General features: G+C 40.7%; 1 protein-coding gene across 4 annotated transcripts in view; it reads left to right on the forward strand.

Moving 5' to 3' along the window:
- Tmcc1 (transmembrane and coiled-coil domain family 1) overlaps window positions 1–19,065 on the forward strand; it is a 127,864-nt gene that overhangs the window by 97,481 nt on the left and 11,318 nt on the right. For all 4 annotated transcript variants that reach the window (XM_057784802.1, XM_057784819.1, XM_057784810.1 and 1 more), the window contains exon 2: window positions 5,833–6,767. In XM_057784802.1, coding sequence (XP_057640785.1) covers window positions 5,833–6,767 — 935 coding nt within the window. The remainder of the gene's footprint in view (window positions 1–5,832; window positions 6,768–19,065) is intronic.

The following is a 19,065-nucleotide window of genomic DNA, read 5'->3' on the forward strand; positions in this document are numbered from 1 at the left end:
TTGATAGTCATGGAGAGAGAGAGAGAGAGAGAGAGAGAGAGAGAGAGAGAGAGAGAGAGAGAGAGAGAGTGAGTTATTGACCAAGTCCAGCCTCAAGAAGCTGATGTGAAATTGAAAACGAAACATCCTAACTCATAAGACAGGAACTCTATAGTATACAAGGAGAAAAACACAAGCCTATAGGACCAACCAGAACCTCTTGAGTTTACTGCTTACTGACTATGGGACATATTCCTTTATGGCTTTTAAGGCCAAGAGTTTGAGTCTCTGGGGATTATAATTTGCAAATTTGACCAGACATAGTAGCCCATATGTCTATCTGTATTTACAGCACTGAGGAGACTGAAGCAGGAGGATTACCATGTATTCCATGCCAACCTGAGCTACACAGTGAGTTCCTATCTTAAAAAAAAAAAAAAACCTGCAAATTTGATTTTGGAGACAATATACTAAAAGTCAAATATTCTTCCTTAATCTCTACTACCATTACCTCATGAATATGTAAATTAAACCACATACGTTCTGGTTCAAAAACAAAACCATCTCTATCTCTAAAAGTGTTGGCAGAACTGTGAAACTTACTCTACGCGTGCCACAAATCAGCTCCAACAGGCAGTGGCACAATCTATCCTATGAAAGCTAGCTGGGGCCTAGGGAGTAGAGAGATGGTTAAGAGGACCTGGGTTCAATTCCCAACACCCACATGGCAGCTCACAGCTGTCTGTGACTCCAGTTCCAGGGGACCTAACTCCCATGGCCCAATACCAGTGCACATAAAATAAAAACAATTTCAAAAGAAAAGGCTTGCCCTGGAAAAGAATTGGAAGAAACCCACTCCTAACAAAACTGTGTGTATCCGATGAATTGCAAAGACTTCCCCACTTCTATCTGCTTTTGTCTTCTTTTACTTCATGAAGAAGTGATGTGTATTGTTTAGTGTGTAGAATATGGGATTTCTACAAAGAGCTAATATTCTATAAGCCAGACAGAACTAGTACTGAAGATAGTGATTTAAGACCAGAGTTGGGGGATAGATCTGCTGGCCAGGTAAGATGGTAGGAGAACATTGCCTTCTTAAGTCTGTTGTAGGCAGAGCTGCAGCACTTAAGGTAATCATCTCAGTTGACTTTTCTTGGCTCATGCAGCATTTCATTCTGTAAAATAGACATTTCAATAAGCCAAGCAAAGGAGACTAGCTTATAAAGACTTAAAAAGAACTGGCAATATGGATTAGCAGGCAAAGGCACTTGCCACGAACCTCGCAGCCTGAGTTCAATCCCCAGTACTCACATGATAATAAGAAAATAATCAACTCCCACAAGCTGTTTTCTGATCTCCACACATGTCCATGGTACATACATATATACATTCTCAGAGAAAGACATGGATAGATGGATAGGCAGAATATAAATAAGAATAAGTAATTAAATGTAATTTAAAAATAAAAACTTAGGGGCTGGAGAGATGCCTCAGTGGTTAAGAGCATTGCTTGCTCTTCCAAAGGTCCTGAGTTCAATTCCCAGCAACCACATGGTGGCTCACAACCATCTGCAATAAGGCCTGGTGCCCTCTTCTGGCCTTCGGCATACACACAGATAGACTATTGTATACATAATAAATAATAAATAAATATTTTAAAAAATAAAAATAAATAAAAATAAAAACTTAGAGCACGTGCCATTTTTTTTATATATATATTTTTCGAGACAGGGTTTCTCTGTGGCTTTGGAGCCTGTCCTGGAACTAGCTCTGTAGACCAGGCTGGCCTCGAACTCACAGAGATCCGCCTGCCTCTGCCTCCCGAGTGCTGGGATTAAAGGCGTGCGCCACCATTGCCCGGCTAGCACGTGCCATTTTTACAGAGGACCTGAATGTGGTTCCCAGCATCTACATCAGGCAACTCAATAATCACTTGTAACTCTAGCTCCAGAAAATCTGATACTCTCTTCTGGACTCCATAGGCACCTTCATTGACACATACATACACATATGTATTTTTTACTTATATGTAAAAGCTAAAATATTGTTTTAATCTTTAAAGACAGGAAAAAAATTAAAGCCAAAACAAAAATATTAATTTAGGGGCAGGCACATATGTGTTGAGGTAGGGTCTTACCATGTAGCCCTAGCTAGTTCAGAACTGACTACATGGCCAACCTTGAACTTGTAACAGTCCTCCTGGGTCCTGAGATTATAGATGTGTATCACCATACCCATATTAAGTTGGTCCTCTCAACGTTACTTTTCTTGCAAGGGACAAGAATACAGAACAGTGTTGGAGGAGGGCCTGCTTTTGTTGGTTTCAGCTGCCCTGTTAGCTTAGCCCGAAATAATCACACACCTACAGAAATTGTATTAATTAAATCACTGCTTGGCCCATTAGCTATAACTTCTTATTGGCTAACTCTTACATCTTAATTTAACCCATTTCTGTTAATCCTTATATCACCACAAGGTCGTAGCCTACCAGCAAAGTTCCAGCACGTCTATCTCTGGCAGCGGATCCATAGTGTCTCTTTCTCCACCTTCCTTCTCCCAGCATTCAGTTCCCTCTTCCCCGCCTACCTAAGTTCTGCCCTATCAACAGGCCAAAGCAGTTTCTTTATTCATTAATGGTAATCACAGCACACAGAGGGGACTCCAACATCATCTCTCCCTTTCTGTTTAAATAAAAAAAAAAGGAAGTTTTAACTTTAACATAGCAAAATTACATATAACAAAACAGTTATCAAGTAAGAATTACACCTACTGGTTAGTATTGGATGCTTAGAGATTATGTTTTTTATTTTTGGAGTATGTATATGTGTGTGAGTGATATATATGTACATGTGTGTGTAGGTGTGGGCTCATGTAGGACCAGAGGAAGTGACAGAGTATCCTCTCACTCTCTGCTTCCTTCCCTTGAGACAGGATCTTTCACAGAACCTGGGGTCATCCAGCAAACACCAGCAATCCTCCTGTCTATGCCCCCACCAATGCTGGGGTTAAAGGAATTCATGCAGCCATGCCCAGTTTTTTACATGGGTGCTAAAATCTAAACTCAACCTTTCATGCTGGTACATCAAGGGCTCTTAGACCCTGTATGCAGCAAGTAGCCCCACCTCCCCAGCCTACTCTTTATATCTCTGTTCAGATTTCCTGCCTGGCTATTGCCCTTCCGTAGGCCAAAGCAGCTTCTTTATTAAGCAATGGTAATAAAACATATTCACATACAGAGGGGAATCCCACATCAGTAAGGGATTAGATCTTCTGCCCTCTCCTACCCCCCACCCTTAGGAGGGAATATTTTAGTATCACCTTTGTAAACTTTTTCACATTTAGAACTGAGTTGTCTGGAATGAGTTACAGACCCAGTTCTGTGTGTTATATCCAACCTCATGTGTAGCAAAGGAACTATTTTCTGATTGATAGTCATGTCCTCAGGTCAGGTTCCCATAGTTAGAGCACAGACTTTTTCCTTTAGACCTTGGTTCCTGCTCCATTTCTGAGTTTCTCCCCTTTTAAAATGGGTACCTTTCACAATTGGGAGGTATTACTGGGTATTCCAATAAGTTCCAGTTTCCAGTGTCAGCTGTCCTCTTACAGGCATGGTGATGTCTCTCTGGGAACTCTTTATGGGAAGACACACTGGCCTCAGCTAGGACAGGAATCAGAGTAAAGAGAATATGTTTTATTTAATTATTTTATAGAGAAACAGTTCTAACCAAAATGCAATCATTTATAAACATTTATGTATTGAAAATTATTGTGGCTTCTTTTTTAAGTGGTTGAACTTTAATTCTAGTCTTTAATAGTATTTTTAAACTTTTTTAGATTTATTTTTATTTTTTATGTATGTTTTACCTGTGTGTATTTGTGCCATATGCATGTCCAATGCCCTTGTAATGACAAATGGTTGTAAGCCACTATGTAAATGCTAGGAACTGAACCCAGGTCTACAACAAGTGCCCCAACTGTTGAACCATATTTTCAGCCTTCTCTAACAATATTTTCACCAGTTTGATCAATTTCTTTTGTTGTTGTTATTGTTGTTAGATTCATTTGTTTGTGGGGGTGGGGAGTATATACAAACATGCCACAGCCTATGTGGAGATCAGAACTCTTTCCACCATGTGAATCCCAGGACTAGAACTCAGGTTGTCAACCTTGACTCCAGCATGTGCCATTACCCACTAAGCCTTGTTCCTAACTCCCAGCATGATTAGTTTTGATCCCACAGATTCATGAACTTGAACATAGAGCAGTTTGCTTGAAGATTCTTCATATCACTATTTTATATATTCTGCAGTATAATTTGATCTTAATTATTGGACATAGATAAGCAGAATGGTATTATGCACCTTAGTTATAAGATACTAAATATCTTGGAGCACTTAAGAACAAGGATTTTGAGAGCTATTACTGAGGCCTTGTCCATCTGGGACTTTGACTGCCTGCCCCTTCTGCGTCTCTAGCGACTGCTTCTCAAAGGTGAATCAGCATTTGGAGGAAGTAATGCAAAAGGCACTGTACTAGTCTCCTTCAAGGGTTTGTATCTTGCTGTGCCGGGGGTGGGAAGCAGGGCTCTTCCATTGATCTGCATTCCTAACCCCACAGTGTCATTGAAATAGGAAAATACTGTGGTGGTGGTGGTGGTGGTGGTGGTGGTGGTGGTGGTGGTGGTGGTGGTGGTGGTGGTGGTGGTGATGGTGGTGATGGTGGTGGTGGTGGTGGTCGTGGTGGTCGTGGTGGTGGTCGTGGTGGTGGTCGTGGTGGTGATGGTGGTGGTCGTGGTGGTCGTGGTGGTGGTGGTGGTCGTCGTGGTGGTGGTCGTGGTGGTCGTGGTGGTCGTGGTGGTGGTCGTGGTGGTCGTGGTTGTGGTGGTGGTCGTGGTGGTGGTCGTGGTGGTGGTCGTGGTGGTGGTCGTGGTGGTGGTGGCCGTGGTCATGGTGGTGGTCGTGGTGGTGGTGTTCTGTTTTGTTTTCTCAGTCTTAGGCATCACACCCAGGGCCTCCTATGTGCTAGGCAAGTACTTCACCACTGAAGTACACCCCTAGGGTGTAAGAACACTGTCCTCCTCCAGCCTCAGCTAACTAACTGCTTTGACGTGTAGGAGTTCAAGCTTTCAAGTCTAAGCAGTTGTCCTTTCTTCCATTCCTTTTAGTGACACTCTCCCATATGAAATGACAGTGTGTGAGCTTTCTAATTGTAGTTCCTTACCCAAGGCAAACCTTTTATTATATAAAACACAAAATTGGGGCTTAAAAAGATCTAACCTTAGTCCCTGATTTGTTTAATCACTTAACCTCTCACTGCCCCTGTCTATTCATACCATCTTCCTGGGTACATCACAGTTAACTTAATTCAGAAGCGTTCAGCAGCACCTCCCCAGTCTAGCCTCTGTTTCCCACTGCAGCAAAATGTCCCAAGAATAGAGAATGATCTCATTATCCTGGGTGTGATTTAAAACTAACAAACATTGTGGTAACAATTGGATGCTTTTATCTCAGTATCAACCTTTCTATTCTTGCTAGCATTTTCAGGGGACCAATCTGTGAGTGTGGCTCAGATGATTTTCATAGGATTTCATTGAAAAGCTGACATGCTATGTTATATGGATTTGCTTCTGAACAGATGTATGTATAAGAATGCGAACTAATTCATGCTTTCAACCCATAAAGGAGGCTTTGTTATTTAAAGACTAGCCAAGAGAGCAGCAGGGCTTTTGCAGGACAGGGGTTGTATAGGTCAGCCATCTGTGCTGAGAGTTGAGCATTAACAGATTTTCAGCACATTTTGGCTTATTGATTCTGGACTGCTTCTAATATTCACCTCTTGCTTTTAAAATGTTAGATCGAGCGTTTGGAAGTAAGCAGCCTCGCCCAGACTTCCAGTGCCGTGGCCTCCAGCACCGATGGCAGCATCCACACAGAGTCTGTGGATGGAATACCAGACCCTCAGCGCACAAAAGCTGCCATTGCACACCTGCAGCAGAAGATCCTAAAGCTAACAGAACAGATCAAGATTGCGCAGACAGCCCGAGACGACAACGTTGCTGAATACCTGAAGCTTGCCAACAGTGCAGACAAGCAGCAGGCTGCTCGCATCAAACAGGTATTTGAGAAGAAAAACCAGAAATCTGCACAGACCATCCTCCAGCTGCAGAAGAAGCTTGAGCATTACCACCGCAAACTCCGTGAAGTGGAACAGAATGGGATCCCCCGGCAGCCCAAGGATGTCTTCAGGGACATGCACCAAGGTCTGAAGGATGTGGGTGCAAAGGTGACTGGCTTCAGTGAAGGTGTGGTGGACAGCGTCAAAGGTGGATTTTCCAGCTTCTCCCAGGCTACCCATTCAGCAGCAGGGGCTGTGGTCTCCAAGCCCAGAGAGATTGCCTCACTGATTCGGAACAAATTTGGCAGTGCAGACAACATCCCTAATCTGAAGGACTCATTAGAGGAAGGACAAGTGGATGACGGGGGAAAGGCTTTAGGGGTGATTTCGAACTTTCAGTCAAGTCCAAAATATGGTAGTGAGGAAGATTGTTCTAGTGCCACTTCAGGCTCAGTAGGAGCCAACAGTACCACTGGGGGCATTGGTGTAGGAGCATCAAGCTCCAAGACAAACACCCTAGACATGCAGAGCTCAGGGTTTGATACACTACTGCATGAGATCCAGGAGATCCGGGAAACCCAGGCCAGACTGGAGGAATCCTTCGAGACCCTCAAAGAACATTATCAGAGGGACTACTCCTTAATAATGCAGACCTTACAGGAAGAGCGGTATAGGTAAGTTCTGTTAAATTTAAAGCCAAATTATTTGTTCCCTTCTCTTTGAATGTGGAGAAGTGAATTTAAAAGATGTCTGTCTCTAGAATGTCCCAAGTGTTCAGATCTGTCAGTAACAGCCGCATGAGTTCTATGTCAGTCAGCACAGCCGTTAAATGACTCCTAAGATCACACACAGATGGAGCATTTCTTCACTCTTCAGTCCTCTATTCCAGTTTATGACTTTAACATGAAGCTCAGGCTTTCCGAGGTATTTCTTTAATGATCTGAGGCCATGATACATAGTCATTGAAGCCTTCACTGCATTGCACTGAATTCAGAACATGTTAATCCTGAGAACTTTGTAAATAGCTAGTGGTAGTGAGGATATAGCCTAGCCAAAATGTAGTGAACCTTGTGGGGTTTTGGCTTTAAACATACTTATGTCAGCAATATAGAAAGAACTTGGACATTTGGATGATAGTAGACATAGTATTAAGTCATTCTACTGTAGTTAGAAAGTGCTCAAAGAGCTCAGTGCTCTTCATTCAGAATCTGTACCAAAGTTTAGAGTGGGTCATTCATTCTTGCTATAGGGATGGAACCCAGAGCCTTATCCATGACCACCCACACCCTATGCTGAGTTTGGTTTTTCACATTGCACATAGGTTTCTGTTGGACCACTCTTGTCCAGTCTACAAATCTGTATCCTGTCTTCCAGGTAGAGAAAGAATATCCTCCCCACAGTAATCACTCAGATCCAAACTTATGAGCCAGAGATTGGCAGCCTCGTGCAGATCAAGAAACAATCTTAGGAGAGTTCTGTCTTTGCACATAAAACCTTGCAACACCTGAGCACTGGCCTTGTTCCTCTCCCTAACTAGAAGAATCTCCAGTACTTTACTAGACATTGGGGTTTGAACAAATGAATTCCCTTTCACCTCTTAAAAACTAAAAGTGATGCTTTAAAACTTTACTTTTATGAGGTAACTCAGTGTCTGAAATAAATTGCTTGTGTTTATCACTTAGTTTTAAAGACAGCAACAACACTTGCTCCAAATGGTGAAAATACTAAGCAGCCATCCAGTCTACCACCTTTGTTAATTTTCTTCAGTTCTCATTGACACTTTGAGAACCAAGGGATATGGCTCATTTAGTAAAGTGCTTTCTAACATGTGCTAGATAAATTGGTGATAGTACACATCTGAAATTCCAACAAGAAGATCAAAAACTCATCAGTCAAAAGCATTTGCTGTCTTCAGGGAACCAAAGTTCAATTTCCAATACATCATGTGACTAACAACTGCCCATATCTCCAGCTCCTGTGTTTATGATGCACTCTGTTGTCTCCCATTGACTTACATAGACAAGCATATAGCAGACACACACTTAACACATAAATAAAACCTTTACAGATTTTTACAAATAAGTCTTTTTTTTTTTAATCGAAGTCATGTGTAGGCCAACTTTTCTGTCCTGACCCCCAGCTCCCAGATAACCATATAAAGATTTATTAATCATAAATGTTCAGCCAATAGCTTAGGTTTGTAACTAAGTAGCTCTTTCAACTTAAATTTACCCATATTTCTTATCCATGCTCTACCCTCTAGCAGTACCTTTTTTCAGCACTGCATGTTCATCTCCTAATTCCTCTGCATCTCACTGTTGACTCTGCCCTTCTTCCCCAGTATCCCTTAGTCTGGCTCTCTCATCTAACCTTTTCCTGCCTAGCTATTGACCAGTCAGCTCTTTAGAGTACAAAAGGGTTATTCCACAGCAATTATCCATAGGAAGTGTGAAGACAGCCTGGGTCACATGAGACCTTGTCTTGAAAAATAATCAAAAAAAATTTTTTTAAAGCGGGTAGATAGTATAGTGGCAGAGTGTTTACCTGACTACCAAAAAGTGGGTGAAAGTACTGATAAAATGGCTCGGCACACAGAAGCACTAGCTGCCAAGACCTGAGTTTAATCCCCAGGACCTATCTGATGGGAAGAGAGCACCAACTTCCACAAGTTGTCCTTACAACTCCATATGCACACGCTGACATACGTGCATGTGCGTGCGCACGCACACACACATACACACACACACTAAATGTAATAATTTTTTTGGAAAAAAAGACGGGTGAAAGAAGAATGAATTTAGGAAAGAAAAAAGTTAAATATGTTTCTGTCATCAATGCTTTCTGTATCTATTATACTGGGAAGATAGTGTTCAAGTGAACTGATTAAATAAGATACTTGGTCCTTTTTTACCATATTAAAACTAAATCCCAAATTCTAATTCCATTTCTGCTACTAGCTGTGAAAAACAGGTAGATTTATTGACAGCTGTGTCAAAGTGTCCTGCCTGTATCATAAGAGTAGCAAAAGCCCTGCATAAGACTGTTACAACACTGAAATGAAATGCATGCAGGCCAGTGCTGGCCCCACAGTGCTGCAGTGATGTCAGGTGACCACTGCTACTAAGTCCCAGCCCCACCCTTCAGAGGACCTCTGTCCATTATTTAAGAGATAAAATTAACATTCCTGTTATTAAATTCCTCTAGGGTTTAAAATTCATATAGAAATTGTTTTCTTCAAGTTAGATATAGACCAATATGAGAAAAGGAGAGGAGGGAAAACACATGTGGAAAAGTCTGCCTTCCTGTGTCTATTAGAGTAAGTCCTAGACTGGCGCTTCGTCTCCTCACCACTGCCATAGGATTGTGTCTCAGCCCCTTCTGCATGTGAGCAGCTCTGTTCCTTCATTTTACTGTGGGGTCTCTGGAGTAGAGAGTGAAGAAACCTAAACCCTGCTGGATGTGCACTTGTCACTGCTCTCTCAGCCTCGCTATGATAGTTCCTTACAACAGAATCTTGAAGACTTTGAAAAGCCACATTTTTTTAATACTGATAATTCCCTAGAAAGAATAGTTTTAAAAGCGGGGGGTTGGGGGGCTCCATTGTCCTCATGCAGCAAATGCATTTGTCTATCATTGTTGGTCTTTGAACAGTTTCACAGAGTGACACTCTTTTCTTGAATGAAAAACTATTTTGGATATCAAAACTTCTCACATTTTAAGTATTTTTGGAGAATTCCTCTAGTACACTTTGACAAAATAACTTAGCTATCCAACCAGGAGTGCTCTGGTTACATGTCTGCAGGAAATGTTCCTAGCTGTTTGTTTGACTGTTTAGCTTGTCTCTTTTACATCTGTGTGTATAGTTTGTTTTTCTCCTTTCCCTACCTCATCCATGCTACACTGTTAATGTGCTTCCTACAGCAGCCTGTCTACTAGTTCTGGTTTTCTTTTCCCCTCCTCTTTGGTCTTACAGATGCTAAACAAATATTCTGCCATTTAAGCTACACCCTAGCCCATATTTATATTTCTACTTTGTTGCAGGCTTTGATTTTATAGGGAAAAAAGTAAGTGATAGGTAAATTATATAACCAAGAATTAGTTAACTTGGACATGGCCTTTCCAGTGTCTTGTCTTTTCTGTTTCTGTGATTTATCTTACCAGTGCCTGAACAAGGGAGCAACCATTGTTGTACCTTGCTGTATGATGGTAATGATGATGATGATGATGATTTACAAATGATAACACTAACACTTTGAGAATTTGCTAAACTGCTGTGATACACTTCACTAACTCTCACAGCAACCTGCAAGTGGTCTGTGTTATCCCATTGTACAGTTGAGGAAAACTGAGGGCCAGTGACGGGATGGTTTTTTGGTTGGTTGGTTGACTGGTTGACTGGTTGGTTTTTCGAGACAGGGTTTCTCTGTGCAGCCCTAGACATTCTAGAACTAGCTCTGTAGACTAGGTTGGCCTTGAACTCAGATATCACCTGCCTCTGCCTCCCATGTTCTAGGGTTAAAGTTACGATCTATTACATCCAGCCAGTGTTGTTTTTCTAATTTGCTGAAGGTGAACAACTAAGCCAGAACTTTACCTCACTTGGAATCCAGTGTCCTTTTATAATAACGCAGGTTGTGTTCCAAGCTCAGCCCTGATATCTTTGTGACTGATGTGATTGAAAGACTGCTGTAATTTTGAGAAGCACTCATGACTGAACTAGAGGTGCTAGCAGGCTTTCCCAAGGTTGGAGCATGCATCTGTTTACTAAAGTTTGAGTTACTATTTTGAATATATTATATAAAATTCTTTGAAATTTTTCAAATGCTAATACAACAGTATAGGTAGAAATTGAAATCTCCTCGTAACCCAGCAGTCATTTTCCCCCTTCCAGAGACGTCTCAGCAGTGCTACTTTCTTAATGTGCTTCTCCTGTGTTCTGCCCGTGAACTTCTGGAGAGGATCTGCTTAATATTCTGCAGTAATCAGGTGTCCTAATTCCTCTGTCCCCACCAACACACTTATGCCAGACAGCCTGGGCAGCCATGGTAGCAGAGCCTGCATCTAAAGCTCCTCTTCTCCCATCGAAAGGAATAAGATGTGAGTCATTGAGCTTTGCAGTGGGCTTTTTTTTTTTGTTTGGTACTTAAATCATATTATTTTTAATTTATTTTTTATGCCCATTGGTGTTTTGCCTACATATCTGTCTATGTGTGTGAGAGAGGGTGTCAGATACCCTGGAATTGGAGTTAGAGACAGTTGTGAGCTGACATATGAGTTCTGGGAAATGAACCTGTGTCCTTTGGGAGAGCAGCCAGTGCTCTTAACTGCTGATCATCTCTCCAGCCCCTGCATAGAGCTTTCAGTTATAAGTGAGGTTCCTTTATGGGAGGTAAAGGAATGAGGTTTAATAAGGTCTTAAGTGGTAGGATACCTATTTGAAAGACTCTAAATGCATTTGTAAGCCCCCTCAACCCTAAAACATTTTTCTAAAACCTCACACTCACTCTCTCTTGGAAACGGGACAGTCGCCCCCAGTCACACATGCTGGACTGCTCATCCCCCTGTGTCCTTGTGAATAATCTTCAAACATAACTTCATTCTGGGAATTGAGGCAAAGACAACCCACAGATGTTGACTCAGTTCCTGATGTATTGATTTAGTCACTAGAACAAGGTCAGGAAGACCACAGATGCTCTCCCTTATCTCACCCGATCACGCATCTATTCTCCTACCCTCGAATAGACCAATCACTGCTAGTAACCCTTTGAATAAGCCAGTCCAATAAGTTGGAAAACAACCTACAGGTCCCCCCCTTGTGTCTGTAGCTTTTTGCTTTAAAAGATGAACTGTAACAGCTATCGGTTGTCCTTCATATCCCAAACCTGAAGGGCCCTGTCATGACAGAATAAAAATCCTCTTGCTTTTGCATCAATTATGGCTGTGTGAGTGGTGTCTGGAACAACTCCTCCCTGATGTTTGGACATCTAGTTCAACATATTGACTCAGGTTTCTTTGTCCAGCCCTCTTTGTCTCCTCTTTAAAGTATTAGCATAGGTTTGCTAGTGGCTCCTGGGTTCAAAGATACTCAAAGGAGAAGAGAACTTCAGTGTATAGTTGAACCCGATTATAGATGCATACACTGAGGCCAGGAAAGATATGTAACTATACCATGTCACCTAGTAAAATCACTTCGTATGCATTTATTTACCAATAGCAGCTGAGAGAACGAGGCTTGTTCCCAGAGTGGTATGCTGGTTAACAGACTAGTGGAGGATAGGTTCAACTGAGGAGAATGCATTGACAGTATGAAGACTGTAAAGCTCTCCTGGGAGTTCCTGGTTGCTTTTTTGTTAGGAATTCTGTGTTTGCTGCTGGTGCTAGCAGTACTGTGTAAAGTGGGCAGGAGCCTTCCTAGTATTGATAAGCAGCAATATAATTTGAAAAGCTTCTATTTTAGAAACAGTCATCAAAAATCTCCCAACCAAAAAAAGCCCAGGACCAGATGGTTTCAGCTCAGAATTCTACAAAACTTTCAAAGAGGAACTAATACCAATACTCCTCAAATTATTCCTATACAATAGAAACAGAAGGAACATTGCCAAACTCTTTTTATGAGGCTACAATTACCCTGATACCTAAACCACAGAAAGACATTACTAAGAAGGAGAATTGTAGACCAATCTCACTCATGAACATTGATGCAAAAGTACTAAATAAAATACTGGCAAATCGAATCCAAGAACACATCAGAACCATCATCCACCATGATCAAGTCAGCTTCATCCCAGAGATGCAGGGATGGTTCAACACACAAAAATATGTCAATGTAATCCACCATATAAACACTGAAAAATAAAAACCACATGATCATCTCAGATGCCAAAACTTTCAACAGAATACAACATCCATTCATGATAAAGGTCTTGGAGAGAGAGCAGGGATCCAAGGAATATACCTAAACATAATAAAGGCAATATACAGCAAGCCAATAGCCAACATCAAACTAAATGGAGAAAAACTCCCAGCAATTCCACTGAAATCAGGAACAAGACAAGATTGTCAACTTTCTCCGTATCTATTCAAAATAGTTCTTGAGGTCTTAGCTAGAGCAGTAAGACCAAAAGGAGGTCAAGGGGATACAAATTAGAAAAGAAGTCAAACTCTCACTGTTTGTTGATGATATGAGAGTTTACATAAGCAATCCCAAAAACTCTACCAAGGAACTTTTACAACTCATAAACACTTTTCAGTAATGTAGCAGGATACAAGATTAACTCAAAAAAAAATCAGTAGCCCTCCTGTACACAGATGATAAAAGGGCTGGGGAAGAAATCAGAAAAACAACACGCTTCACAATAGCTACAGATAGCATAAAATATCTTGGAGTATTTTGTATGACAAGAACTTTAAATCTTTGAAGAAAGAAATTGAAGAAGACATCAGAAAGTGGAAAGATCTCCCATGCTCTTGGGTAGGCAGAATTAACATAGTAAAAATGCCAATCTTACCAAAAGTAACCTACATATTCAATACAATACCCATCAAAATCCCAGCAAAATTCTTTCCAGACCTCGAAAGAACAGGACTCAACTTCATATGGAAAAGCAAAAAATCCAGGATAGCCCAAACAATCCTGTACAATAAAAGAACTTCTGGAGGCATCACCATTCCTGACTTTAAACTCTACTACAGAGCTACAGTACTGAAAACAGCCTGTTATTAGTATAAGAACAGACAGGAGGACCAATGGAACCAAATAGAAGACCCGGATATGAATCCACACATCTTTGAACACCTGATTTTTGACAAAGAAGCAAAAAGTATCAAATGGGGAAAAAAAGCATATTTAGCAAGTGGCATTGGCATAACTGGATATCAACATGTAGAAGAATGAAAATAGACCCATATCTATCACCATGCACAAAACTCAAGTCCAAATGGATCAAAGACTTCAACATTAAGCCAGCCACACTGAATCTCATAGAAGAGAAAGTGGGAAGTACATTTGAATGCATTGGCACAGGAGACCACTTCCTAAATATAACCCCAGTAGCACATACACTGAGAGAAACAGTTAATAAATGGGACCTCCTGAAACTGTAAAGCAAAGGACACGGTCAACAAGACAAAATGACAGCCTACAGAATGGAAAAAGATGTTCACTAACCCCACATCAGACAGAGAGGGCTGATCTCCAAAATACACAAAGAACTCAAGAAATTGGTCATCAAAAGAACAAACAATCCAATTTTTAAAAAAAAATGGAGTACAGACCTAAACAGAGAACTCTCAACAGAGGAATCTAAAATGACTGAAAGACACTTAAGGAAATGTTCAACATCCTTAGTCATCAGAGAAATGCAAACCAAAACAACTTGAGATTCCATCTTACACCTGTAAGAAGGGCCAAGATCAAAAACACTGATGACAACTTATGCTGGAGAGGTTGTAGGAAAAGGGAAACACTTCTGCATTGCTGGTGGGAATGCAAGCTGGTACAACCCCTTTGGATGTCAGTGTGGTGATTTCTCAGAAAATTAGGAAACAACCTTCCTCAAGACCCAGTAATCCACTTTAGGGTATATACCTAAAGGATACTCAATTGTGCCACAAGGACATGTGCTGAACTATGTTCATAGCAGCATTGTTTGTCATAGCCAGAACCTGGAAACAACCTAAATGATCCTCAACTGAAGAATGGATAAGGAAAATGTGGTACATTTACACAATGGAGTACTACACAGCAGAAAAAAATAACGACATCTTAAATTTTGCAGGCAAAATGGATGGAGCTAGAAAACATTGAGTGAGGTAACCCAGACACAGAAAGACAATTATCACATGTACTCATTCATAGGTGGTTTTTAAACATAAAGCAAAGAAAACCAGCCTACAAACCACAATCCCAGAGAACTTAGACAACAATGAGGACACTAAGGAAAAACTTAGATAGATCTAATCTACATGGGAAGTAGAAAAGGACAAGATCTCTTGAGTAAATTGGGAACATGGGGACCTTGGGGAGGATTGAGTGGGGAGGGGAGAGACCGTTAGGGGAACTGAGAAAAATGTAGAGCTCAAAAAAAAAAAAAATCAATTAAAAACAGTAAAATGGTATACAACCAGAAAAAAAAAGAAATGGCACAAGAAGCACCTACAATTTGGCATTCCAGTTAGAGTCCCTGTGTATCACACATTTGATTAATAAACTCTGAAGTGCTGAAAAAAAATGATGAAAAGAAAAGCTTCTATTTGGAGGAGTTTGCTTTGGAATCAGCTTCTGAGAATATTTGTATTAAGCCCAAGGATATTTTAAATCACACTGAGTCACAATAGCAAATTTAGAGAAAGAACAGTATCACATGCATTGGAACATTGAGTAACTTGGCTAATCCAGTCAGGCCAGGCTGTTTACTAGCTATGTAAGTAGTTATTTAAACATGATTTTACTGTCTGTCATTGGATATGATTAGATCTCGTTGTTTTAAGCTCCTTTCAACTGTTAATCAACTGAAAATTGATCAATATTTCTAGAGAATATATCAACTATACTTAAGCAATAACTTTGAAATAGAAACCAAGACAGTTCGGATCATTAGCCTTTTGTGTACAGGGTGGGGTGTTCTGAGATATTTTTGTGAAAGGGTAAGACCTGATATACAAAGAGATTCACAGATGTGTTCTTCCTAGCTTAGCCATTAAAGAGGTATAGAGGGGTATGGGCGGGGCAGGGGGGGAGAAAATAAATTAGTTACCTATTAATTCATTGAACCTGGACAAACTTGCCAGCTCTTATACATCTTAATTGTATGGCCTTAAATGGGTCATATAACTCACCTGAGCCTCAGTTTCTCTGCCTATGCAAACAAGGTATACTTATCAAAAAGGGGTTGTAACCATTATTTAATGAGACAGAGGGAAAGAAGAAGAGAGTGAGGAGGAAAGAAGCATGGAAGCACCTTGGTAGGGTGCTTTAGAGTAGGAAACCAGTGTTCAGGGTTTAGTTCAATGATAGAACACATGCTTTTCACGGTCCTGAAATAAATCATTTACCATCAACACCACACATGGACAGGCACACACATGCTAAGGAGTTCAGTAAATGTTGTTGTTTTTTCCAAGTGTACCAGGATGTTACACACATAGCATTTCCTAATTTTTTTTTTTTTTTTTTTTTTTTTTTTTGGTTTTTCGAGACAGGGTTTCTCTGTGGCTTTGGAGCCTGTCCTGGAACTAGCTCTGTAGACCAGGCTGGTCTCGAACTCACAGAGATCCGCCTGCCTCTGCCTCCCAAGTGCTGGGATTAAAGGCGTGCGCCACCACCGCCCGGCTATTTCCTAATCTTTAAATTGCCAGACTGTCCCTGTAGATTTTATTTTCAATATTCTTTAGCTACCTTTTATTTCATGTATTAAGAAAATGCACTGTTTACCCTTAGATTCTTAGGGGTCTAACTGTGCTGTGCTGCCCTTTTTGAGACAGGATCACACCAGACTGTCTGAAATTCTCAGTCATCCTGCCTCAGTTTTGCAAGTGCTAGGATTACAGACTAGTTCATTGTTACCTAGCCTCCTCTCAAGCTTCAACACACTGAAGTCATAAGATGTAAATCAAATTACCTGTTTCCCCAGCATAGACAGGCGTTGTTCACATTCCCATGTCATGCTCCTCAGCTATGTCTCTCCAATTCTGGGCAGACGTCTACCTATGTGTCCCAGATTCATTTGGGAAATGGTACAGGAGTCTGTTCCCGGAGTTGCCTCTATGTTTTAGTTTATGTGTCTCAGAACCTGCTTCACAAGTTTTTTCAAGCATCTGCTCTACTGACCTATTTCCCAACTTAAGAAGCACCACAGGCTCTCAAGGTGACTCCAAATTTTTGAACCACACCCCAAAAAAGTAATGTTTTAAATTGGCATTCCCAGCCTGTTCACTCACCTAGATTTTTATTCATCAGAAATTTAACCCAGAAGAATCCCCCTGGTTTATCTTTGATCAAAGAAGGCCACTGTGTTGCCCAGTCCAGAGACCCAAAACACTTCCACAATGAGTAATTATAAAGTTATTTACCTCCAAAAAACTAGACATGACCAGCAGTTATAACACAGCAATTTTTATTTCCAGCCAGGGTTGTGTTCAGCCTGCCTTAAAAACAACTTAGAGTCCAGGTTTTCTCTTTGCTGATAATGAAGATGAAGCCATGTTTAGATGTTTAGAAGTGATTTAGGAAAGAGCTTTGAATAAAACTCCTTAAAATGAGGTTGTTGGTCTCATGATAACTTTGCCCAAGCTGAGTTGCAAGAAATGTACAAGAAATAGAATCATGCACAATATATAGAGAATCAAAAGCATACCCCATCCTAGCAGTCCAAAAAATGCCTGCTCAGCATCCTTGGGGTAGGGGTGGTTAGCCCTCCTTAATAGGAGGTCTTGGTTTTTAAAGCAGGAATGTTAAAGGTCAGACACAGCTTATCTTCACTCTTCCTCCTTCGTACCTTTTGGTTGACTGGGTCATTAGTGAAAAGATGAAGCTGTCTGATCTCTGAATTCCCTTTTACTAATTTAGAATTTAGACAAGGAAACAGAAGACATCATAATGTTACTAATGACCCTTTATCATGTAGATCTTGATTTGGTTAGTAACGAAGGGGGAGAGACAACCAATAAACATGTTAAAACCTGAGGCAGGACAAGGGGGGTCAAACCCTTGCCCACCTCACCAACAGAGGAGTTTCAAGAAACTAAAGGAGGTCCTCTGCCTTCTGTCTCCTTACTTGTTGAATTGAGTAAATTCCGTGGGAGGGAGTGAAGTTGCTGTGGAAAAGGCTTTGTAAATCTCTGTGTGTGGAGGGAGGGTAGTTATCCTTCTGGTACTGTCCAGTGGTGCACCAATGTCGGGCTGACATCCATGTAAAACCTGAGAAAGCTTGGAAAGGAATTCTAGACACAAAAGAACAGAGTTAAACACAACTTAATGCTGTAGCTCCTTTTAAAAGAGGTTTTCCTGACTAAACAGTAGAAGAAGAAAAAAAAAGGAAAGGAAACACCCACCCCATGCGGTTTTGAAATAGCAGCTTCCTGGGCTGTGCTGCTAGCACAAACTCTGACTCTTTCAAGAGGTCTGGCAAAGGAGCATTTAAATGGAGTTTGTGAGCAGAGTGCTACAAACTGCTTAATGGCTCAACATAGACACATAGACCCGCTGCATACTTGGAACTGGGGCAGAGAGAATGGCTCTTAGAGGCAATGAACAGACCTCCGACATGTTGGACTGGGTGGAGCCAAAAGATAAAGCAGCCTTAGTTGCTGCTTAGCCTTTTCAGAAGCACTCCTAGACAGAAAAGGATTTCAGATACACAATAAAGAGATTCAGATTTTAAAAAGACCTCTAAATGGGTCACAGTTTTGGATAAATGTACGTAGGCTTGGGAGAGAGAAGAAAAAGAATATAGAGAGTTATAAAAAGAAGCAAATGGTTTTTAAAAAATAAAACAAAGTCTTTAAGAGACAGAGTAAACTTGTAGAGAAAGCAATAGAGTAAGAAAAATAAGCCACATAAAGATGGAATATTCACAGAGAGTCTGGATTATGTATATTATTGTGTTTTCTTTGAATTTCTTGATTGGGAATAAGCTAAGTACAGAGAGACATTTTGTTGTAAACTCACATATATATTTTAAAGGGATTTCAAAATTTGGGTCTAAGGATACGTTGCTTTGGAAGAGAGGTTTCCACAGAAGATGAGATCCTATGGATTACTTCCAGACTAATGTGGTTTGAAGGAAAGACCAAGACCCCCCAAAAGGTCACTGTGAACACCTCCAAAAATGACTTTGCCTAATACATAGCTGGAAGTAGTCTAGACAACAATGCTCAAATTCACAAATATTGTTTATAAATATTTGTTTACATTTAAAGGGGGATATGCTATAGAGATGAATACTTTTCATTGGTATGAATCTTGGCTTATTG

The sequence above is a fragment of the Chionomys nivalis genome, chromosome 1 (assembly GCF_950005125.1).
Source record: "Chionomys nivalis chromosome 1, mChiNiv1.1, whole genome shotgun sequence".
Lineage (NCBI taxonomy): Eukaryota > Metazoa > Chordata > Mammalia > Rodentia > Cricetidae > Chionomys > Chionomys nivalis.